This window comes from Anopheles stephensi, chromosome 3 (genome assembly GCF_013141755.1).
Source record: "Anopheles stephensi strain Indian chromosome 3, UCI_ANSTEP_V1.0, whole genome shotgun sequence".
NCBI lineage: Eukaryota > Metazoa > Arthropoda > Insecta > Diptera > Culicidae > Anopheles > Anopheles stephensi.
This window is the reverse complement of record NC_050203.1, coordinates 25,828,953-25,852,629: the sequence shown is the minus strand read 5'-3', so window position 1 is coordinate 25,852,629 and position 23,677 is coordinate 25,828,953. Positions and strand designations below refer to the sequence as shown.

At 45.4% G+C, this 23,677-nt stretch overlaps 3 protein-coding genes across 6 annotated transcripts; 1 reads left to right on the top strand and 2 right to left on the bottom strand.

The window, feature by feature from the left end:
* Positions 1 to 153: 153 nt before the first annotated feature.
* On the top strand, positions 154 to 1,803 carry LOC118511437 (ATPase ASNA1 homolog). Its single transcript, XM_036054532.1, has 4 exons — positions 154 to 256; positions 336 to 760; positions 840 to 1,098; positions 1,166 to 1,803. Exons 2-4 carry the CDS (start codon positions 348 to 350, stop codon positions 1,511 to 1,513), a joined length of 1,020 nt encoding a protein of 339 aa, XP_035910425.1. The 5' UTR covers positions 154 to 256; positions 336 to 347; the 3' UTR covers positions 1,514 to 1,803.
* On the bottom strand, positions 1,796 to 4,651 carry LOC118511436 (2-amino-3-ketobutyrate coenzyme A ligase, mitochondrial). The gene is made up of 3 exons (XM_036054531.1): positions 4,089 to 4,651; positions 3,274 to 3,476; positions 1,796 to 2,865 (listed from the first exon to the last, which is right to left on the bottom strand). Exons 1-3 carry the CDS (start codon positions 4,153 to 4,155, stop codon positions 1,846 to 1,848), a joined length of 1,290 nt encoding a protein of 429 aa, XP_035910424.1. The 5' UTR covers positions 4,156 to 4,651; the 3' UTR covers positions 1,796 to 1,845.
* A 1,638-nt stretch (positions 4,652 to 6,289) lies between these two features.
* LOC118511435 lies at positions 6,290 to 23,360 on the bottom strand. 4 transcript variants are annotated; one of them, XM_036054526.1, is made up of 7 exons: positions 20,929 to 21,251; positions 13,571 to 14,436; positions 13,284 to 13,455; positions 10,253 to 10,389; positions 9,981 to 10,178; positions 9,114 to 9,647; positions 6,290 to 9,038 (listed from the first exon to the last, which is right to left on the bottom strand). In XM_036054526.1, the coding sequence occupies exons 2-7, from the start codon at positions 13,772 to 13,774 to the stop codon at positions 8,712 to 8,714; spliced, it is 1,572 nt and encodes a 523-aa protein (XP_035910419.1). In that variant the 5' UTR covers positions 13,775 to 14,436; positions 20,929 to 21,251; the 3' UTR covers positions 6,290 to 8,711. The 4 variants fall into 4 exon arrangements, with proteins under 4 accessions (XP_035910419.1, XP_035910420.1, XP_035910422.1 ...); XM_036054527.1 differs by having other exon boundaries at positions 20,987 to 21,251; XM_036054529.1 differs by having other exon boundaries at positions 21,038 to 21,251.
* Positions 23,361 to 23,677: the final 317 nt, after the last annotated feature.

The following is a 23,677-nucleotide window of genomic DNA, read 5'->3' as shown; positions in this document are numbered from 1 at the left end:
GGGGATATTTATTTTTTATTTTGTTTGATTTATTTGATGCGTCAAAATCACTTTAATTGTTTAAATGGTTTTTAAGAAATTAGATAAGAATTTAACATACATAATATTGAGTAAACAAATGATTTTAAAATAAAATATCTTTTCGTTCCGCGAACACCGTCCAGCTGGCAACACTGCCCCTGTTTGACGTCTTGGTTTGTTGACATCTGACGTGCAAAAGGGAAAGAAAAACAGCACCAGCACAATCCTTCTCGGAGTAAGGCAAATATTGGAAGGAATTAATCACAATCGCCAGTGTTTTAAACTAATTTTGTCATTTTTCCATACGTTTCCAGCCTTAAATCACAATGGAAGATGAATTTGAACCGTACGAACCGACGCTCCAGAACGTGATCGATCAAAAGTCACTGAAATGGGTGTTTGTCGGTGGGAAGGGTGGTGTCGGCAAAACAACATGCAGCTGCAGTCTGGCGGTCCAGCTGGCACAGCACCGCGAATCCGTACTGATCATCTCGACCGATCCGGCCCACAACATTTCCGATGCGTTCGATCAGAAGTTTACCAAGGTGCCGACGAAGGTGAACGGATTCGACAATCTGTTCGCAATGGAGATCGACCCGAACGTCGGTATCAGCGAGCTTCCGGACGAATATTTCGAGGATGAAGCATCGCCGCTAAACGTTGGCAAGGGAATGCTGCAGGAGGTGATCGGTACGCTACCCGGCATTGATGAGGCGATGAGCTACGCCGAGGTTATGAAGTGTGTATTTGGGGATGTTGGGAGATTACCAAACACATTACTAATGACGCACTTTATCCTTCCTTTCCCTGGGGCACAGGTTGGTGAAGGCGATGAATTTTTCGGTGGTTGTGTTTGACACCGCACCAACCGGTCACACACTTCGATTGCTTTCGTTCCCGCAAGTCGTCGAGAAGGGACTGGGCAAGCTGCTGCGATTGAAGATGAAGTTTGCACCGATCATCTCACAAATGGGTTCCCTTTTCGGGGTACAGGATTTCAACGGTGATACCATCGCGAACAAGCTGGAAGAGATGCTCAGCATCATTCAGCAGGTGAACGAACAGTTCCACAATCCGGTAAGTACGCGGTTTCTTACTCCTAGCCATCCACAATGCTCTAACTGAACTCGTTGACACTCCACAGCAACAAACGACATTCGTCTGTGTGTGCATAGCCGAATTTCTGTCGCTGTACGAAACCGAGCGGCTCGTACAGGAGCTGACCAAGTGCGGTATCGATACGCACAACATCATCGTCAATCAGCTGATGTTCCAGAACAAGGGACAGCAACCGTGCACCATGTGTTCGGCACGGTGCAAAGTGCAGGAAAAGTATCTGGATCAAATTGCCGACCTGTACGAGGATTTCCACGTGATCCGGTTACCGCTGCTGGACGAGGAGGTACGTGGGGTGGAGAAGGTTAAAAAGTTTTCCCGCAACCTGCTCGTTCCGTACTCACCCGACACGCCGCCGCCGGCACCGCAGGAGTGAGGTGACGCTTGCCGTACCATCTCGTACTGCTCGTAACTATAAGAACGGTATTTTCCCGGGTTTATGTGTTGGGTTTTGTTTTCCGAATGCGCTCCATTTTATCGGGTATAGTTTTGTACATGATGCTGCAAGAGTTAAATTATATTTACCGTCATATCAGTGCTTAGCAGCTGATGCGATGCTGACGTCGCGAAGATGCTCCTAAAACTTTCCGTTCATTTTATTTTGTATCTTTTCTTTCCCGTACGAAACATCGATAATAAAATCCAAACCCCATTTTGCTACACAAATCCGTTCATGTTGGAAAGTTAACAAAAAAAAAGGCCGAATGCTTATGACACCACACCCAGCTTCTTGCCGACCTCAATAAATGCTGCCACAGCGCGGTCAATTTCTTCCTCCGAGTGTGCGGCCGATAGTTGCACACGAATGCGAGCCTTTCCCTTCGGCACGACCGGATAGCTGAATCCAATCACGTAGATGCCACGCTTCAGCATCTCGTCCGCAAAATTCGAGGCGAGCCGTGCATCGCCCAACATCACCGGACTAATCGGATGGTCCATACCGGAGATGGTAAACCCGGCCTTGGTCATTGCCTCCCGGAAGCGACGCGTGTTGCTCTGCACCTTGGCCGTCAGCTCGCTCGATTCCATCAGCATATCGATCACCTTCGATGCGCTGGCCACGACGGGCGGTGGCAGCGAGTTCGAGAACAGATACGGACGCGACTTTTGGCGCAGCAGGTCAACCAACTCGCGCGGACCGGTCGTGTAACCACCGGCTGCACCACCGAGCGCCTTTCCGAGCGTAGAGTTAATGATATCACACCGACCGAGCATTCCGTAAAACTCTTCCGTACCACGTCCGGTGCGGCCAAAGAATCCGGTCGCATGGCAATCGTCCACAAACGTGACCGCACCGTACCGGTCCGCCAGTTCAAATATCTCCGGCAGCGGTGCTACATTACCGTCCATCGAGAACACACCGTCCGTGACGATCATCTTGATGCGTGCGTCCGTCGTCCGAAGCTTCTCCTCCAAATCGGCCATATTCCGGTGCAGGTAGCGGGCCTTCTTCGCCTTGCACAACCGTATACCGTCGATGATGGAGGCATGGTTCAGCTCGTCCGAAAACACGGCATCTTCCGGTGTGAGTACGGCCTCAAAGATGCCCGCATTTGCATCGAAACAGGACGCGTAAAGGATGGTGTCTTCACGCTCATGGAACTTGGACAGCTTATCCTCCAGCTGCTTGTGAATGTCCTGCGTGCCGCAGATGAAGCGGACCGAGCTGAGGCCGGCACCGTACTCGTCCAGCGCTTTCTTGCCGTAGTTGATGACTTCGTCGTTTGCCTTAGGGGATGGAAAGCATTGAGAAATTGGTTAGGAAGTAAGGCGATGACTTTAAAGCTGCAACAGAGAGCTGAATGGATGCAATTTTGATAGATTTTTAGAGTGTTTCTTGAAGAAGAATGCTTTATCAATTCTAATTCAGTTGAAAATGTAACGTCTTTGCAAATGGCCCCTAGGCTCAAGGAAAGAAACGATGAAGCCACAAGACCCTCGATTTTCTTCATCAATTACACGATCGTTTAAGACTGTGAGATGGCCAGAAGCCTCAGCCTTGCTTCAGAAGTGAGAGGATGGACTAAATCCAGAAATTCTTCATTTAGCAAAGGATATTGTGATCAATTCTATGGACGCAGTTCCTCAACTGTTTTGGTCATCGCTGCTTCTAATAAACTGCTAAGCGTCTCTTACCGATAATCCGAGGTAGTTGTTGGCACAAAAGTTAAGAATTTTGCCACTGCTTCCAGCGACACCGATGGCCGTCGCCTGCGGGGTCGTAATGATGCGCTCGCTCTTGTACGTGCCGGCTTCGCGAATATCGTCCAGCTGGTGTTGAATGATCTGCCGGAGCTTGCTGTTACCGGCCGTCGCAGTGCTATAGAGGGCGAGGCGTGCTACAAGAAAAAAGAATGCTCTACCATTAACCTGTTGAGGGATTCTCCCAGCGTGTCTTGTCCGCCATGTCTCAAGACTTATGTGCCCGCCATCAGCCACAACATCAGCTGATGTTTTTGTCTTTGCCTTTCCATTTTAAACCTTTTTTTTTCAGCTTCCCGAACTTCGGGCGACTCTGACGCAAGACGGTCGCACCCCCATGCAAGGGTCATCCGTCATGCGTTCGCGTGTCCTTGAACGTGTGAAGGATGTGCGAACGGAGCACATGTCAATCAGGGTTAGAAACCCCCCCAATGGAAACAGCTACGAATAGAGATGGCTAGTAAAAATAGATTTCCTGCCGGTCGCTACTTTTCCGAGCCGATGGATGGAAAGAGATGCTTTTCACTCTCAGTAATAGTTAAATCGTAATAAGTCCTTCATAACTATATCGCTAAAATGCATAAAATTGTTCTGGCTTAGTCTCGCTCTCTCTCTCTCTCTCTCTCTCTCTCTCCAAAATCTTCTAACCAACGCACCAAAATGTGCAATCGGCTCACACACGCACACACCGGTAAACCGGTTCCACCCAGGCAAGTGCATAAACTGCATCACCACAACCCTCTGCTTACCTCCGCTACCCTGGTGGCGGCTGCTGCACTGCTGCAACAAGTTGCGTGTAAACTGCATCGTTGCCATGCTTGTCGTCTGCCTCACTGCACAAAGCAAACTACGGTGACACAAATTTGCAAACCCAAGCACCTGTGATCGTAGATCCGTAGGGGTTTTCACTCTATGGAATGCAGAATTAGTTGCCGATGCAGTTCTGAAGTGATGATCACGTTTCAACGAGACAGGGGAAGAAGTGTTTTTGCAACAAAGTAATAACGAGTTGCGCTTTTAGATCGACCTCACGAACACGCACACGACGATTCACTAGCTCAGCAGCGCTCACAACGAAAGGGAAAACCACGAAACTACACAATTCCGTTTGATTAGGCCGGCGAAATTGGTTCAATTGGATGCTTCAAGAGGTATGGCAAGCATAAATAGCTTCACTGGCGTGGTGCGGTACTCCGACGCCCAATTACGCGACCCGATGCGTGCGTTAAACGACCCGTCCGTGCTGGTTGAAGCGCAAACAGCCACTACTACGCAACGGTGCCAGTCAGTCCGTGGAGCACATGGGAATGGTTACTTTGGCATGGGGGTTGGTCTCGGTTGCCTATACATTCGTCCGATTTCTAACAAGCTAGCCGGGAGAGAGAATGGCAACATTGTAGAATGTGCGAGAGTTGATGGGATATTAGACGCCAAAAAGGATCATTTCGCGCTGAACGCGCTGCCAGAGAGCGTCGACGAATCGCTTAGCAACAATGCGCGCGCTCGTTGGACTGTTGGACCGGTCGTCATGGATATTGTCAGGGTAAGATATTTATGCGTTATATGCGCTAAACATTGCACGTTCGACAGGGGTCTCCAAATTAGTTGATAATTCAAGGATTGAAAGCGGTATGCTCGGAACCGTAGTTCAAATGACAAGTTATCAAAAATATGGGTCTAAGATTGTACGATTGGAGAGATGTTTTCCAATTTTTAGGACAGTAGTAAATTAAAAATCTCTTCCTTTTCTAACACTGCTACCTCGAATTATCTTGGTCTACCGTTTCTGGGTTCCTAGACTTTTTATACTCCAAGCGGGAAAGTCTGTACTGGGCACTGGAGAATAGATGGAGTTTAACAAGCCAGTCCTGCGTACGGCGAATTTGTTGGTGATGAGCATCAGGACGAAACCCCCAGAAAAGGCTTATTCAACAAAATTTGTATTATATCACTCTTATGTTTAAGAAATCAAAACAGTGAAATTATTGGCGATAAAATTAAAGTTATTTTAAGTGACTTATTATAGTTTATAGGTTTATAGTTAAAAGGTCGATTCGGTGGCTGAGGCGACAGCGGCGTCGGTCTTCATACGGCAGGTCCGGCAGATTCGAATCCCATCCAGACCGCCTCCCCCGCCTTCCATTAGAGGAACAGTTTACTAAACTCTAGTAAATCTTTTTTATGAAATTAAAGCATTACAGCAAACATTTCATGTTGCATTCTATATTAATATTAATAGCATTTCCCTTGCCATTATTTTTTGATGAAATGTATAATTCCCCACACTATTTTTGCAGGTCGGATAATATTCCTATACACGTTCATTGTGCACTGAACGTTAAACTTGGAAGTGGTACAAAAATTCCTACGGAACATTCCCATTTGTTTTGCTTTTAAAATAAGGTATTGATGGAACACACCCGGGTCCGGAGAAGGAAATATCATCCAAACGTACGTGAAATGTTCAATTTTTGTAAATCAGTTCTAAGCAATGAACTAAGGCCAAATTTAAATAATACTTTGATGAAATATTTAACTTGCATAAAAATTCGCTTGAAGTAGCGTAGGAACGAAACTGTATTAATCGTTAAATACTTGAAGCATTATAGGGTTCGTGTAAATAATATTAAAAAATGACAAATTTCCATTCTCTGGAATTCTCCAATATTTTTTCAATTTAGTCTGTTTTTCAAACCCGTTTTTAAGCCATTTTTTTTAGTAAATACAAATTTTGAAATAGTCAATAAGTCTTGGAGACCCCTGCAATTCGCCATTGGGAAGCGGCAGGAGAACATAAGCATAAAACATATAAAGCACACTCGTAATTCTAATGCTGAAACACTCATGATTTCATACACTGCCCTTCTGCCCGTTGATTGATCAATAACGCTTATTCTAATATTTTCTTTACCCGAATCAACGCAAAATGAGAATTAACTAAAGCATTAACTAAGCGCAAAAAACTTGCTTTAAATTCGAAAGGATTTATTAGGGAGCAATTCAATCAATCTGCTGCTGGAATCGTTATCCTAGCGCGAACCATGACTTGTTGTGTGTGTGTGTGTCGTTTTGTGATGATGTTATAAAGAAATATTCTGTCTCTTTTTTTTTCGCCCATTTGTTTAACCACATTCGTAACATTTTGGTTTGGTTTTTTTTTCTGTTTCTTTTCATTCGACCGTCCGGTGTATAATACGTATGTTTCACGATTCTCTCTCTTGTTTTTAATAACTATTGGTATTGATTGAACTTCGATCGATTCTCTTTGTCGCATCTTTCAGCTAAATTGTTTTTTTTTTTCATTTTTCATGTTTTCAACAAAAAAAAACCCAGTGAAACAAATTATTTACCCGCAATCACTTACTCTATTGAATGCAGCAAAATGGTACAAAAATAAAAAGGGCAGCCTTAAACAAATTAATATCAGTAGAAAAAGAAATTAAGTACACATACAGCTACCGACGGGTGGCACCGTCTTTTGCGGTTCTGACGCAGCAAAGCGCCTTTTCTATCAAACAAAATACATAATATTTCCTACAACATGTTCTTATCCTTCTCTCTCTCGTTTTGGTTACTACCGGATACAAAAAAAAAACATCCCATCCATTACCTTCCTGTTCCTGTGAGCAACAAACCTCAATATCAAGCCACTCACAAACACACACGCACACATTCGTCTCGATTTTTTAACATTCTACTAACAAACAAGTTTGCTTTCCAATCCTCGGCTTAACCGTATGTAGCGATGCGCCTCTACTAGTAGCGCATGGAAGTGTGCGCACGAGGAGGAAAACTTAACCATTAAACAATAATAAAAAAAATATCTCTGTACACTAGAAGAAGAAAAAAATCGCAAATGTTTGGTCTAGAAAGGCAAGTGTAAAGATAGCAAGAACGAAGAATGATTTAAAAGCATCTTATACTAACATTTCAAAACAAAAAGGAATTAAAAGATAATAAAAAAAAAGGGTGGAACTTTTTTTTCTCACTTTCCAACCTGCATCCTTCCGCTTATCCTTATCGTTCCTCACTTTTCGGTCGAAAATAAATCATTCAAAGTATAAGGATCGATACTTTTACCTTGCCAACTGAAAAACCCTGTAAATTGTCACTCTGATAGCAACGGAAGTGATCACTACCCGAGTGGTTAAACTAAAGCCTCGCGCTACTTCAACCCACTTTTTCCTTCCATTTCGACCTTTCCCCCTATAGAATGCGTTTTCTTTTTGTTTCTTTTGGTTTCAAATGTATAATTTTGTAAGGTACTGAAAGTATGATGTTTCTCATGTGTCTGTCTACTGAATTTGGCTGTTATCGTTTCGTTAACATTTGTCCCCTCGCCTGTACCACGGCATCGAAGGGAAAGGGAGTGAAAGAGAGAGTGAGAGAGAGAAAGCTACTAACATTATTTATGTGACTTTAACAAAAGGGTTTCTCTATGTGGTGTTTTCGTTTTCTTCGTTACGGTGTTACAGTGTTCTAGATTGTGAAAACTACTGTTTTTTTTTTTGCTGTAAAGAGGGGACTAAAACGGTGTTGTTTTGCGTTAGAAAATAAATTCTACTATGGATGAGCTATGTGCACAAGACTCTATTGGGAGGTTTTTTTTTTGTTTTGTTTTGAGGACCTACTTTCAATGCCCGTGACCATGTTCGATGTGTGTTCTGGTTTGCTTGTGGTGGTAGTTAAATGGAAGTTATTCATCGTACGCCACAAACCACCTTTCATTTTGATTTCATATTTGCTATTATGTTTTGACGAAACGCAAAATGATACCTATTATTTGCTTTATCAAAAACACGTGACCTTTGTGTCCTTTCACTACACATTGTGATTCTAATAGGTGCAAATTGTACGCAAACAGAACAGGAAAACAAATCTTTCTTTTTTAACTTTTAACCATTATTTTCTTTGAGTTAAACAACTCTTTCTCTATCTGTTCCTTTCGTTATCATCAATTTTTTTTGCGCCTTTTCCGGTTACCACGATTCGCATTCGACACATTTAATCACACGGAAGTTTGTTTTTTTTTGTTCCTTCCTCATTAAATTTATAATCAGTACTCTCTATCATAATTTCTCTTCCCGACATCGTTTCGTGTGTGTGTGTGTGTCTTTGCAGTTTAGTCAGAATTGCGCGCTCTTTACTATCGCCTTCCCGGTGTTCTTACCTATACCGCACGGTCGCTTCTATTTAAAACTTTGGTTTACCTTTCCGGGTTTTACTGTTTCATCGCAAGCTGCAAATCAATAACGTTGGTGTGAACCCACACAATCCGTTCCCTAGCTGGACCTCAAGAAATCCTTTCCTTTCCCCATTCAATCGTCAAAAATAAAACTCTCGACTTACCCCCACCCCAGCACAACTTCTTCTTACATCACGGAATCGAACAGTCCATCCGATTTTTTGCTTCCGGTGTTAGCTGCTGCTCCGTCACCCGGTTTTGTCACCCCGGACGGGCTGGGTGGTTGCGGTGTGGTGGTTAGCTGCTGCACCAACGTACCAGGGTACAGCTTCGCCAGGGAAGCTGCAGTGGTGGTGGTGGTTGTGGTGGTGGTGCTACCGCCACTACTACTAGAGCTCGACGACGCAGCGGTCGGTTTGGGTGGAGCCGAGATGCGTACACTCGCCGCCGTACTGGCCGTTTGCTGTTCATCGAAGAATTGCGACAGCAGGGGTGGCATATTGCCCTTGTTTACCTAAAAAGAGAGGTTTAACATGTTTTTATATGAACCTTCACAACACGCTCTCCAAATCTCCTGAAACCCTCCTACCTGATCCGTTCGGTTAGCCTCATCCGGCCGATGCATGGCCGCTTCCTTCCGGGCCGCATTCTGCTGTATCTGGTCCTGCAGCTCACCGAGCTTCCCTCGCACCTCATCCAGCTTGCTGTGGTACTGCTGGCACTCTTCCTGCACCTTCTCGATCGTACCGTGCAGCCCGGTCGTCACGTTCGCCAGTGCAGCTAGCTGCTCGTTAATGAGCTTACGGTCCGCCTCGAGTGCGCTAGCATTGTTGCGTGCCTCCAGCCAGACGGCTTCGATCGACAGTACGTGCGAGGAAATGTTGACCGTGTTGTCAAACAGCTGCTCGATGCGCTTCGTCTGATTGCTCAGGTCCGATTCGAGCCAGACGTTTTTCTGCTTCAGCACCTGCAGCTCGCCGGTTACGTTTTGGGCGAGATTGTTCAGCTGGCCGGTAAGCTGGTCGCGCAGTTCGGCGATCGTTTTCTCCATACCCTTGGCCATACCGTCGCCACCGATAATGTCCGTCACGACGGTGCTGTTCTGGATGCGGCTGAATAGTTTCTGCAAATAGCAGCAATTGCAACGGCATTAGCAAATTGATTATGTGGGAGCATTAGGATGATTTGTTAAAGAATAAGAACATCACAGAGAATTGCTTCACAAGTCAAGGCAAGGGTGTCAGATGATATCACAATAGCAGCACATAATTTCACACTATCAGTACTGCTCAGGGTTTTCTTTTTTTTTTTTTTCGACAAATTTCGATGAAAATGGGTTTAAAATTTGAATTTGAATTTGAGTCTTAAAGTATTGGAACAATCAATAGCTTCCCTTGTCCTTTCATTATAAAATCATCTGCAAAAATTCTATAATACGATGATCCATTCCCCTTACCTGTAAATCGTCGAGCGTTTTGTTCAGCTGCTTCTGGTCCGCCTGTATCGTATCGAACCGTGTTTCCAGCAGCCCGATGCGGGAATTCGAATCCCCTATGTTGGAGCCCAGATCGGCCACGCTCGACTGTAAGCGATTAAGCTGTGCCTCCTGCGAGTTTTCGTTCTTCTTGTCGATCGTCTCCCGGAGTTGCTTGAGCTGCAAAGAGCGAGAAGCGAACAATTTAGATAAAATCGTCCAGTGGCGGAAGGAAAGTTTGTTTGCCTGCTTACCTCGCCGAAGAAGTTGGTGAGCACTTGCTGCATTTCCCGTAGCTTGCCATTGAGTGCAGTTTGGTTTTGTTCCAAGTTTTTGGACGTTTCGTGCCATTTCTGCAGTGCTTCTGGAACGTTTTGACTAGTTGCTGAAACTGTTGTAGTGGCACGGTGAATTGGAGCAGGTAGTCGTCGACGGGGTTGTACAAAACACAAAGAAACGAGAAACAATGTGAAACAGAAATAATTTAGTTAATTCCGATTGCCTCCAAACGAACGAACGAGCAGTAAAAAAAGATACTCCCGATCGTTTCATTTTGTTCCCATTATCTCCGGGTACCCCAGTGCGACCAGGGCGTCCACCGTCGGTGGTCGTAAATCTCCCACTCCCAGCTCTACGTGCTACGTGTCCTCCGCCCAAAAGGACATTGGGTTGGTCGCGTAAGAAACACTTTTTTCCCGCATTCGCATTCACAACAACATTCGTCCGGGACCATCGCTTTACGTTGGTGATGAGGTTTTCCGTTTTATTTTCCACTGCTAATTGCCCATTATTCTCGCTCGCTGTGCATCTCTCGCTAAAGCGCTGCGCCGCGTGCTAGATATCCCCTTTTTGTCCGTGCCGGTAATTGAAAGGATAATCATATCCTAACGGGCGTTACGTCCGTAACTGTGCCGTAACGACCGGGCGATGTTGGGGAGGCATACGAAACCGGGTTCTTAGCGGGTACCAGCAGCTTAGTGCGGGATCACCTATTTTAGCCTTACTACACGCACACACATTATCTTCACTTCGCCCTTGACCTTCTCGTTGGCCCGGGCTTGGTTTATGCTATCGAATTATGTTACTAATTGGTGTTGGTATCGTAACGCACTCCGGTCACTGTTGTTTCGCCGTACATTCTAATGATGCGAACTTAGAATGGTAATAAAACGGACGCACATTCATTTGACGGGAGCTTTGCGAGCTTGGCATGATCCCAATAAAATATTCTACCAGTGGTAATATGTTGGGTATTATGCTTGCAGGGTTCGCCGGGTATAAAAGGCGGTTCAAGATAATGTTGAGTACTGGATGTTGGATGTTTAACAAGGATATGCATTCATATGGATGGATGGGTAACTCTCAGGGTTGGGTGAGAATGACAGTGAGAGCGGGCCATTTGACTCTCGGCTAAGGTAACGTTGCAAACTATCTCCTCAATGTCAAACCATATTCTAGCCATCCTTTTAGCTTGATAATGGAAACATTGGCATACAATTCCCAATGATGGAGATAAGCTTTGGGGACAGCCTTTTGATGTCGTCCAAACTTAAGCTATTTAGGACAATAACATGGATGTGAATGTACGACATACTGTTACTGGCAGCCAACCAATCATATCGGAATATGTGGAAACTTGTCCAGGCTCAGGTGACATTGAAGCGTCCACCAAAATAACCGATAAATGGATTGGCAAACGACGGCACAGCCGAGCGTAAGTGATTTAGTGATTTAGTAAGTAGAAGAAATTGTGCTAAACAATAATTTAAACATATTATAATATATATAATAAATCATACAGACCAGATATCATCGTGTGCTTAAGATAGATGCAGCTTCCTGAACTGATAATATCTGACGTATCTGATTATGTGTTCAGTCAATAGCAACAACGCTTGGTTTTTCACCCAACAAACCCTGTCCCCGCTTAGCTAGCAGCTTCATTCGTTCTTCCATGCTTGCAATAAACGGCAGGATAGAAAATAAATTACCAGCCCCGGGGAGCTTAACGGATCTGAGCTAAACCTTTTTCTTTTCCTCCATCACGCTTCAGCCCAGTTTAGGGATGACGTCCACAGCTTCACAATGATGGATGTTGGTTAATTTCTTCCCCGTATTGGCCCCCAAACCCTAGCCTCAGCTGTGTACCGGACGTTAATAAATTAACTTTCACCAACCGCTTCGTCGAAATACTGGAAGGAACGATTTTTCAAAATCGTCCAACAGAGGCATCGGGTCATCGTGCGACATCGATCTATTTTCGATGCCAGAGTACACAGCCACCCGGTGTGCGAGAAAAAAAAAACAAGCAGCTTTACGCGTTATTAGATTCCGCAGGCAGACGTTCCCGACAAACAACGGCCAGACCTCCCGGCTCTCCATCCGGTGTGGCGCACGAGGAAATCACATTTCGAGTTCAAGTTCAGCTGCTTTGGAATGGCAAATTAAAGCAATACCACGAGACGATGCGACCCAGTATGAGGATGGTACACACGTTTCGGTCATTTCAACCAGAGCCGCTTGCTTCCCGACAGGTAGCCGGCGAAGCTGTTTGCCGAGTTTTTCTTTGGTGTATGACGAGCTTTCGAAGCAGATGGACGAAAAGCATACAAAATTGGATTCACTCCAAATCGTTTCAAGACCCTGGGGAGGGTTGGTTGTTATCGAGCAGGACAGACCATCAATTTGTGTCATTTTGTAGAGTCTCTGTAGTCGGTCTGGCGTGACTAAAGAAAAGATTGTTATATAAATGCTAAAAATTGCATATTTTTTTCACTAAATTATAGGCTTTAAATTTAAAACAAATCCACACGGCCAACATGGAAAAGCTTTCACAAACTGAAGCTCTCTAACGAGTACGCCAACAAGAACCTCACCGGGAGATCCGTCTGTTGACATACTCTTTACAAAAAAAGGTTTTTGTGGTTTAGTCGGGCAGAAATGTTGCGGTTCGAATGGTTTGCCAAATAACTGGCTGTTTTTTTTTGGCATCCCCTCTCAATGCTTCCTTCATGCTTCATTGAGCGTATTGACCACCGAAGCAAAGGCACGCTCAAGAGGATACACTCTTCTCCGGTGCAATGAAAGCCACAGAGAAACCGCACAGCATATTCGCACAGCCACCTTTTGCGGTTGACTGAAGTACAGATGCGCAATAATGATACGTTTCAAGAACGAGGAACCCGCATGAATCACATATCCCATTGGATACTCGTACGTCCATGGAGACGCCTGGTACCGTGTACCGTGGGTCCATCGTCATCGTCGAAAAAGCCGACAAATCACCTTGCTCGATGCGGATGCGATACTGTGATATCTGCTGCCGGATGTCAAAGTACAGCCAGTACATGAAGCCGAGCGAGATGAAGATGCAGGACACGAACAGGAGCGGACCGCAGGTGCGCAGGCAGGAGAATCGTTTCGTCCGGCATCGGGACTGTGTGCGAACCTTCGGTTGCTGTTGGTAGAGAGTAGAGGGAAATGCAAATTAGAGTATAATGCTTATTGATGTGCGCGTTTTGTGCGCATTTGATCTCCCGTACTCCCCCCTCGGGGGTAGGAATATTACTGACCCATGAATAGTCTTCCTGTTCGTCGGTTGAGTTCGACAGCAGTTGATCGTGCGATGCTACCCCGTTGCTGGCCGCATGACGTCCCCCACCTTTGGAGCTTTTTGCAAGCGAGTGTGCCACCAGTGCGTCTAGTTCGCGCCGCTTGCGCATCTTCTTGCCACCGACACGGAGCGGCACCGCAACATGATGACCGACCGATTCCATCTCGACCGGTACTAAAGGTCGTTCGTCAAATGTCACCCGATAGTGTGGTGGTGGTGGTGGTGGTTGTGGCTGCTGCTGCTGCTGCTGATAGGGCTGATGGCTATGGTGATGGTGCAGATGGTGGTGATGATGGTGGTAAGCAGGCGGTGGTGGATGTTGTCCACGCCTCGACGGACCCCGGATAATGCCGGTCGGCCGTAGTTCGGCAAGCTCGCCGTAGTTGTGCCGACCGTCGGTGGCGGTACTGTCGTCGAGCTCTTCTTCCTGGTGCTGGTCGCAGGTGTCGTCACCGTCACCGCTGCACCCGTCGTCGTCCTCGGCGTCGTCGTTATGGTGGCGGTCGATGTAGTCGTCACCCTTGGCCAGACCGTAGCCGTAGTGGGACGCCTTCGGCCAGCCGGCGTGCACCCGTAGATCCGTGGCGGCGTCCGCTTGCACGCGACTGAACGATTCGTACAGCCAACCGGTGCGGACGGGGACCAGCCGCTTCGGAGGCGCTATCGTCGACGCTGTGACAGCTCGCTGGTCATCCTAGTAGACACGTGGGCACATCCGGGTTTTTCCTTTCCACTCACTCACTCACGGGCACATTTATTATACCGAATTGACACACACACACTCTCTCTCTCTCTCTCGCTCTTTCAAGCGAATAGCTCAAACAACTGTGCACACAATTTGGGGACAAAAAAGGTTGACGTTTAATTTCATTTTAGCAACACGCAAATACGCGAATATCACAGCAACCAGCACCAGCGCTTAGGAAGTTTATTTTAAACCTTCAAAAAATATTCCTAACCGATTACGGAACGAGTATCCTAAATTTAAATGCAGAAGAAGCCTTTTTCTAGCACGACGTACGTAACGATTCCAGATATAGAGATGGAATTTTCATGATTAAAATGCATTCAAGTGTGGAAATGTGTCGAACACAAATCGGAAAATGTCTTGCGGATATTTTGCTCACGATAACAAATCAATATCGGAAGTAAAATTGGCAAATGGGAAGATCAAAGAACAGGAACAGCTTCGAGCAACTACAGTTATGTTCAAAATAATAATCCTAAGACAAGATTTGCTTAATCATTGTAAAAATTCAATCAAGCATGATGAGTCCTCGTTTTAGACCGAATGATATCCGCAGAATTTTGTTCCATGTTTGTCATGTAGTTTTTACAATTTAATCCGGTTGGAGCACGACTTGGGCAGATGCTATTTTGTCAACACAATTTGATAGCTTTCTAGGACCATTCGTTTAACGATCCATTTTTGGATTTATTTATTTGGAACAATCCGAGACAGCCTTTTAGCCCTTAAGATTTTATGAGGAACGTGATTCGTGGTGGTTGAGCAATTTTTGCAGTTGCGCACAGCAAAAGCAGAAATGTCATATTCCTATCGCATTATTCAACGAACGAAACAGACTGTCCCGCTGATATTTCCCAAATTTTCATTAAATTGATAAAAATAGAATTGATCAACTTTGTAGCATTATAAAATAGGTATATAAAAAAGCACTTTTACGTTATGCATTTTAAAAGAACCGCTGCTAATATTTTGAACACCACTGTACCTCAATCGATCAAAACGTTTGACATTGGCAGAGCGAAATTCTCGCACTGTGGGCTTTTGTTAAGATTAAACGAAAGGAAAAATGGACGCAGAAAAAAGCCGTCCCAAATCCAACACACACACACACATCCGTACCTCCAGCAGTTTGGCTGGGAAAAGCAAACCCATGGAAAAACAAATCAAGCTCTAATCCAATTGTGGGGTCCGAAACCGAAAAGCTGACTTTTTCAAACTCTGCTTCCGACATGGAATCCCCCGGACACGGAAATGGAGAATCAATGTGCCCAGGAATTTGCTTTTCCGGTAGCATTTTTTCCCACGCTGCGACAAACGAGTCGAGACGAGTTTACTGACATCTTCAACAATTGCCAAGGGACAGGCACTGACACTCAATGTGCTTTTTGTTTTACCACTCTGTGAGAACGTTGAAGCTTCCAGAACATTCTGTCCGTTAAAGGAGCATTAAAATTCGGGCTTTGAAGACTTCAACTGCTGTGTGACCTTGCGTAGCACTATATAACCACTGCCGAACACAATCGGTTCTCAGGACCGGTTCCTCCTATCTCAACTAATCACATTTCCGTATGTTAATGTCGGAGGAGGAACCATTCCTTCGAGGAACAACTTAAAAGTCTATTCTTGGGAAACCGAAATCCCTTTTTACATCTCCACTACCGTACGAGGAAAGGCGTGATAAGTGTATAGCCGAAACCGAGGCATGACTAAATCTCAAGACGATTCCATTAAATGGAACCAGCTCCAACTTCAATATATCCAGCTCCTCCTTTTTGCCTCCGGCTCGGGGTTATGGCACAGGTGGATTGTCCCTTTTCTTCCCCCCGAAAGCACTCAACGCGCACAGTACGAAAAGTCCAATCTAATCTCTTCCTTCCCATTCGGTTCGCGTGTGCCAGCCATGAATTTTCCCAGAAGGTCAGACCACACCACACTGCCCGTAACCGAGGATTGAGACTTTATGTGTCCGGTTTCCGGTGTACACGCACCACCTTCAACGGAAAGCGGATTAATTTCTACCTTTAAACAACAGGAAAAAAAACCCTCTGGCACCGTGGACCGCAAAGAATAAGGCACGATTCGATTTAAAGTCTTGCCATGCTGTGGTTGCGAACACTGTTGCACTAGTGGCGTTGGATTTCGTTTTCGATTGTCTTTTTTTATAGGAAGGAAACGAAATTAGAATTATGCAAATCGGGAAAAAGTGCCTCGCTCTACATTTCAACCTGCTGTGCAGCTGTTGTGTCTTCGTCCCTGGAGCAGATATTGCAGCACACGGAAGAACGAGTGTCATGATGAATGGCAAAGCAAGCACACGAATCCAAAACCGCACGTTGATGACCGTTGCGGACCGGATTGGACTAGTGGTTCACTACTACTCAAGAGGTGTTTTTATTTACGTCCGAGCTTTCCTCTGGAGCTGCACACATTTTCACTTTTAAGTGTCCTTAGAACATTCTAACCCACAAGCTGTACAACAGGGTTGGGTTGGGTTGTCCGAATAATCAAACCGAGAAAGTTCAAGGTTAAAAGCGTTCTTCGCACCTCAACTTCACACACAGAGGGGAACTCGCTTCTCGGACGGGGTTGGTTCTGTGCTCCTGAAAATCCTCACACCACGGGAACACCACAGAAAGTTCGGCCTCGTGTGAAGTATTTACAAGGCCGTCTTGATTAGGCACGAACATGGCAAGGATATTGCGTCCCTTTTTTTGGGGGGAAGAAGGTTCGAGTATCTTAGTTCCTACGACGTTTCCTGTTGCAATAAAACCTTAACGAGTTGCTGGTGGGCCAGAATTTGAGACAGTGTTTCCCACCACTGGGAACTTACTAACCCAGAAGCCGCGGACCAGGTTTTCTGTTAAGGTAGCAACCAAACTGGTGGAATGTTTATGGACGCTAAAACTTTACTACATTAACATTTTGGCGAAAACTTTTTTTATGTATGTGTGTGTGTGCACATTCGATTAATGGACTGAGGTGCCGTGGAGAGATAGAGGCGTAATATGTCTTGCCACAAGTCACCAAACACCTGACACAGCGCCGTGAGTTGTATTTCCGGAGCCCGTAAAGGCCAATCCTTAATAATAGAGGACATGAAGGGATGAGGCAGTGGAAAGCTGACATAATCTTAACGGCACTCTGCACAAATTGGATGGCGCTTTCAAGACGCTTTCCTTCGCGTTATTTGTAAAGGTTATGTGACTGGAACGTTGGAGTTGCGAACAAAACCTTTAATAACGTATTACTGAACGAGCAGATACACAACAAGTGAGCACAATTAACGGCCATCGCACTGTGTGTGTGTGACTTTTTTAACATAACAATATTATTGTAATTTATTCCATCATCGTCACAGAAATTGTTTCGGTTCCTAGAAGGACGCGCGGCTCGTGTACTTTCGCGCCCGTACTTCTGTACAAAACCGTTACAAAGCAAAACCAAATTACCCAGCCAGCACAACCTGCCTGTTATGGCCGGAAAAGCAATGACTATCACGCCATCCTCTTCTACTTGTCGTAAGTAATTCCAATTTTACCAGGCATGGCGTGGAAAGAGCCCGGTGGTTCCCGGGTGGTCTTTGTACCGGACGTACTGCATAATTCAACATAATCTCCCAATCAATTTGCAAATAATATTTGTTTCCTGCATTTGTTTGCGCGACACAACAAGCCGGCAAGGAAAATTGGCGTGTGTGTTTGGTGAAAAAACGGACACCATTTTTTACCTTTTTTCGCACAATCCTGGTACTGATGGCATTCCGACGGATTTTTTTCCTATATGGATAAAGCAACTGCCCCCCATTCCACAGGGCTTATCGTTGGGGTGCGTATATTACGCGTCTCTTGGAATTCTTAGAAATTTCCCTGCCATTTTCCCTGCACGGATATAACCACGGGTATGATGACACATTTCCAAGCGCATTCCATAGAATCTTCGTTTGAATACGAGCCCAAACACACACAAAATGTGTGTTTTTATGCGAAACAAACAAAAGGTGACCGGGATGTGAGAAAGAGATTTTTCATCATCGTCAGCATCATCATGCCGGTTAGCTGCTGTCGTCGTCGTGTTATTTGGCGTGCGGTTGTATGCAAAAACGTAGAACAATCGTAGCGTATCCGGCGTTGGCGTTTTTTGTTCTGGTGTACATTGTGACCGAAGTCGACGACCGCTTCCATGTTATTTTGTTTGATATCATGGTTGGAACAAAAATCCTGTTCCTTGGAAAACGTATCACACCAAGGGATGAATTGCGGTTCAAATATGCTCATATTCGGGACAGTGCTGAGGCTTAGTGGTAGTGGTGGCGATCTCTCACACCACACGACTGGATATCCAATCCCATCCGGACCATTGTCGGCAAAGTGCTTTAAATACAGGGTTTCGATTTATAAAGTGAAGCTTTTGAATCACTCAGGAACTTTGCAATTTGTTGATATTATCCTGTACTTCAAGCTAATTCCTATAATTAATATCCTGTGACTCGGCTGCCTATCGGTCATATTACAGCCTGAGGAAACTTCTCCGCTCAAAATATCCGTCGCGACGGACGGCTGGGACTGCACAGAACATTAATAGTCTAAGTACTCAGAATTTCCGATTTTTGGCTGCGTATCTATGGAAAGACAATGGAGGAGACGCTACAATGACGATCTCTACCAGTTGTACGAAATAGTCTCGCCAAGCTCCGGTGGACTGATCATATCATGCGAATGACACCGGACGACCCAGCCCGTAAAATCCTTTTGGGCCGTCCATACGGACAGCGGAGGTGTGAAGCTTTCAAGTTTCTTCGGGACCGACATGCAACTCCACATCGTAATTCTCTTTACGGAAAATCTTTAAAATAGTTCTACTGACGTGCGTCAATCACTTTACTGCCGAGTAAACAGGCTTCCATGAAATAAAATAATTATAATTTTTGTTTTAGCTAGCTTCATCGAGGTACTTGTGTGGCGCATTAAAGTCTTAGGTCAGCAATTCGGTCAGGCCGTCCTTCACGAAATAAAAACGGTAAAAAATATCTTAGGTTTTGGGTTTCTTCCGAATAAATAAAGAAGCGTGGGGTTCTTTCAGTGTAATTATATGATTCTTGTAATAACTTTTGAGCGTTGCAATGGAAGTAATGGAAGAATTTTGAATGTTGAGAATACCACAAATTAAGCTTTCGAGTGCTTTAAAAAGTATTCCAAATACCAATTAATTATGAATCAGTTGAAGTTGAAATCTTCTAATCGATTTTGTAGCAATTTCTAAGAAATAAAACTGTCTTCATAATAAAACATGATTTACGAAATTCGGAGATCTCTTAGGGACTCTTTTGTCCAATTACATAGAGATATAAAGAGAATTTGTGAAAAAAATCATGATTGTCTATGCTTCAATCGTTCGAAATCACCCACAAGACCGTACAATTACCCAGGGGAGCGTTAAAGTAATTTTATACTCTTTTTAAATTACCCTAAACATGCTTAAAGAGAATATAAACTGGTCAGGAACTCAGTGAAGCTCGCAAGCATGGTTCTTTAAGGGATTCTGTGCGCATTGAAACCGCACAATCCCGTATATCAGCTTACGTCAGCACAGGGAAAATGTCAGGCATGCTATATATCCATTGTGAAAAGATGCTAAGCTAAGCATGTTCCGTCCAACCTTGATGCTTCAGTCAGTACACCTTCTCAAAACGTACCACCGAAAGAGTAAAATGTGCTGAGCCAGCTTCAAAACAAAAGTACAAACTCATCACTGAAATTACACTATACACACTATACTGGCTGGCCTCTGTTGTACGCGTCTATCTCCTTCGCTCTTTCGACTCTTCCGAGCATCGAAGCATCGTGGCTCTCGCGCAATCACACTGCTGCTGTTGCTGTACACGGGTGCGAAAGCAACCAACAGCAGCGCCCACCCAGCCAAGGATATACGAGCATATAGCACGCGTGTACGCAGGACATACCGCGGCCATCCGCCACAGGTTAGGAAGCAGATGGGAGAGAAGCAAAAGACGGCTCGCCTGCTGCGATTAGACAGCACAGTCGTTGCTGGGTAGCTTTTCGAGAGGAAAAAGCTTTTTGTTCTGCCTTTTTTTTCGGTAGGGAAAGCGTTACCACACAAGCGGGAGAGAGTGAAAGAAAACACCTCCCAAATAAAATGGCAGTATCCTTCCGCCTAGGGCGCGCTGGGATGATGGTGGGAAAAATGGGTGAAGGATAATGGGGGGGGGGGGGGGGGGGGGCGCTGGATTTGGCTTTTCCACCACACACACCAGCACCAGACGGTCACAGTTGGCCATCGTCACGCAGGAAGTTGAATAATAGCGAGGACAGGATGTCGATGAAAATATAATGCGATCCGATCCGGTGATACGTCTCGGTTTGGTCGTTGTGCTTTTAGTTCAAGGCAGCCCCCGCTTTGTTGACCTAAGGACTTGCTCTGTACGGTAATTGCTGATGCTGTTGCTGTGACTTTTTTTGTTTGTTTCGTCTTAGTGGTTACTCGAGGTACTCGTTTAGTGAGGTAAATTAATTTCTTCCACAGCCATTAAACGATCTGGCCCACGCGCATACATTCACACATTAACCAGGAAAGCACTGCACGCAGAGCAGAACACATCCACGTATTCACCTTCACTGCAATTCGATAGCAATTTAATAGAAATGGTATCACTTCACGCACTTCAAGGAGCTCGTTCGCCCTCGTTAACGCGCCGCCACTGCACTGGGGTTGTTCAATTCCCTGACAGTTTTTCACCAAACACACACTAGCAGCCACCAACAAAATTCACCCAAGGACGGTGACAGTGGGCAGCAAAGGCGCGTACGCGAATAGCCGCAAGCGTACAAACAACCAGAACGCATCCGAATCCGAAAACACACTAACGCAAAGGAATTGGTCCCATTACCGACGCCGAGTTTTCCCAACGCTCGTCCTGTAATTGTTCCGAACGCGTGTTGCGCAGAGCAGCAACCACTTCGCTCTCTCTAACGCTCGGTTTTCTCTCAATTTTTTACAAACAACCAGAACGCATCCGAATCCGAAAACACACTAACGCAAAGGAATTGGTCCCATTACCGACGCCGAGTTTTCCCAACGCTCGTCCTGTAATTGTTCCGAACGCGTGTTGCGCAGAGCAGCAACCACTTCGCTCTCTCTAACGCTCGGTTTTCTCTCAATTTTTTAACCACATCTCGCGGTGGAAAACTGTGGGAAATCAATCATGTGAGCTTTCCATTTGCCAAAAGAAGGGAAATTCCTCCATTATCTCTCTCCCGTTCGATTGACTCTCTCGGTTGGACAATTTCAAGTCTCTTCTCTGCTTACGCGCTTACTTTGCGACAATTTGGCTCTCGTGCCTCGCTGCATCAGCAGTAAGCAGCATCGGCAATTGGCAGGAAATGGAAAATATCCGCGGGAAAAACGAGTCCGCCGTGTGTTAGCTCTGTCTGCCGTGGATGTTACGAGTTGTACGGGAGCGTGAGTCGGGGTTTTCCATGGCTACAACACTCTTAGCAACGTGCTCGGAGGTGAAGGACGCCGGATTTCGCTTCTTACTCTTGGCATTCGGTGTGCGTGTGTGCGTGTGTGTATCCGGCATGGTTGGCGTCTTTTTGGCGTGTTTTTGGCAATGTTTACTTTGTTCGATTGGAAATTGCATTCCGATTCTTCCTAGCAATTGTATTGACATTGAGGTGTTAAATTTCGCTTTTTTCTCTTTTCAAATAGTGTGTAGTATGAAGAATTTAAAACTGAATTTTATCATTGCCTTTCGTTGCCCCTTTTTGGAATGTTCTTGTGAGGAAAAAGTGTTTCTTTCCCAACGAATTCTTAAGTTAAAATAGAACGACAAGCATTAATGAAACTTACCTTTCTGTAGGGCAAGCTCAAGGCGATGATTTTCACCGTGTATGACGGAAGTCACATAGGAAATTATAAACAGCCACAGCACGGTCATCGCCACCGCTAGCCAGATGCCGAAATTTTTACAATCCATCTGACCGCTCCGGCCGCTCAAACTTCGCTCATCATCGCCCCGGTAGGATGAGGTCCGTTGGCGTGTTTTTCTGCAAAATGTGTGGAAAACAATCACACCAACGTCCGCATTATCGCAATTGAACGGCGAAAAGAATGTGTTGCGAAAAACGCGCGTCCAGCAACTTACCTGCGTACTTTGCGCTTCCTTTGCGATACCACCTCCGCCAGCTCGAGATCGGAAAGACTCTTGGAGTCATCGGACAGCTGCAGTAGCTTGAACGATTCATTCTTCTGGTCGCCGTTCATCGTTATCGTATTGCTATTCATGGCCGGAATACATTTGCTGTTTCAGCCTGTCACGCTTGCTTTTGCGACGGCACCTGCCGGTGCTGGCTGCCGTCGTCGGTTTCTTAACTACACCTACTACGCTACACTGCTGGGAGCGTGCGGATCACAGTACTTAGCACTACGATGTTGTGGGCATTTCGGAAGGCAAGTATTAATTGAACCCGGTTGATTAAAGATAAGGATGTCCGCTGCAACGCAAAACGGGCAAATGTCTGCCGCCACCGCTAAACCGGACCACCACAGACGACGACGACGACGACGACCTTCCGATGGACGGATGCTGCCGGGCAAACTGTCTATCGTCATAAGAACACTTGCATTGCCATTCAATAGCTATGGCGCACGGATGATGCTAAACTTGCTGCAGACGTTGTACCATTCCACGATCCGGATTGTGGCCGGAAGAAGGACGCGGTTCACTCGTTTCTTTTTTTATTTATGTAACCTTCATGACCCGACCTTCGCGAAGAAGACGACGACGCTGAATGGGGGGGTGCGTTCCTCCGTGGCGTTAGATATGTTTTCTAGAACCCTACCGATAAGCGTACTATCTCGCGGAATCACACGAAAGCCACGGGTTGTCTAGATTTGTTGCCGTGAGGCTTGCGAATTAAGTAAAATGCGCGTAGAAAAAAAAAACGACGACAAACGGAACGAATCCAATCAAAACAAAACCTGCTGGTTGACAGCATTGTGTTCGACTCGATCGGGGCGTATAAACGCACCAGTTGTGCGCGAGGCATCGATGTGTCTGTTCGCAGTTGATTTAAAATGGCGGTTATATTTTGGGCCATTAGCATAGAACGTCAAAGTAAATACGTTTTTGTTAAAATTGAGTGTCTTTAATGAGATTCTCCCTTATCCAAGCGATAGCCAAAACAGTCGGAAAAATGCGTGGAGAGACATCGCACTTCAACTTGTCTCTAAACATCGAAGTAGGTTTTCTTGGAATATTTATTAAACATCAGCTGAAGAAGATTGGGTCTTTATAACATT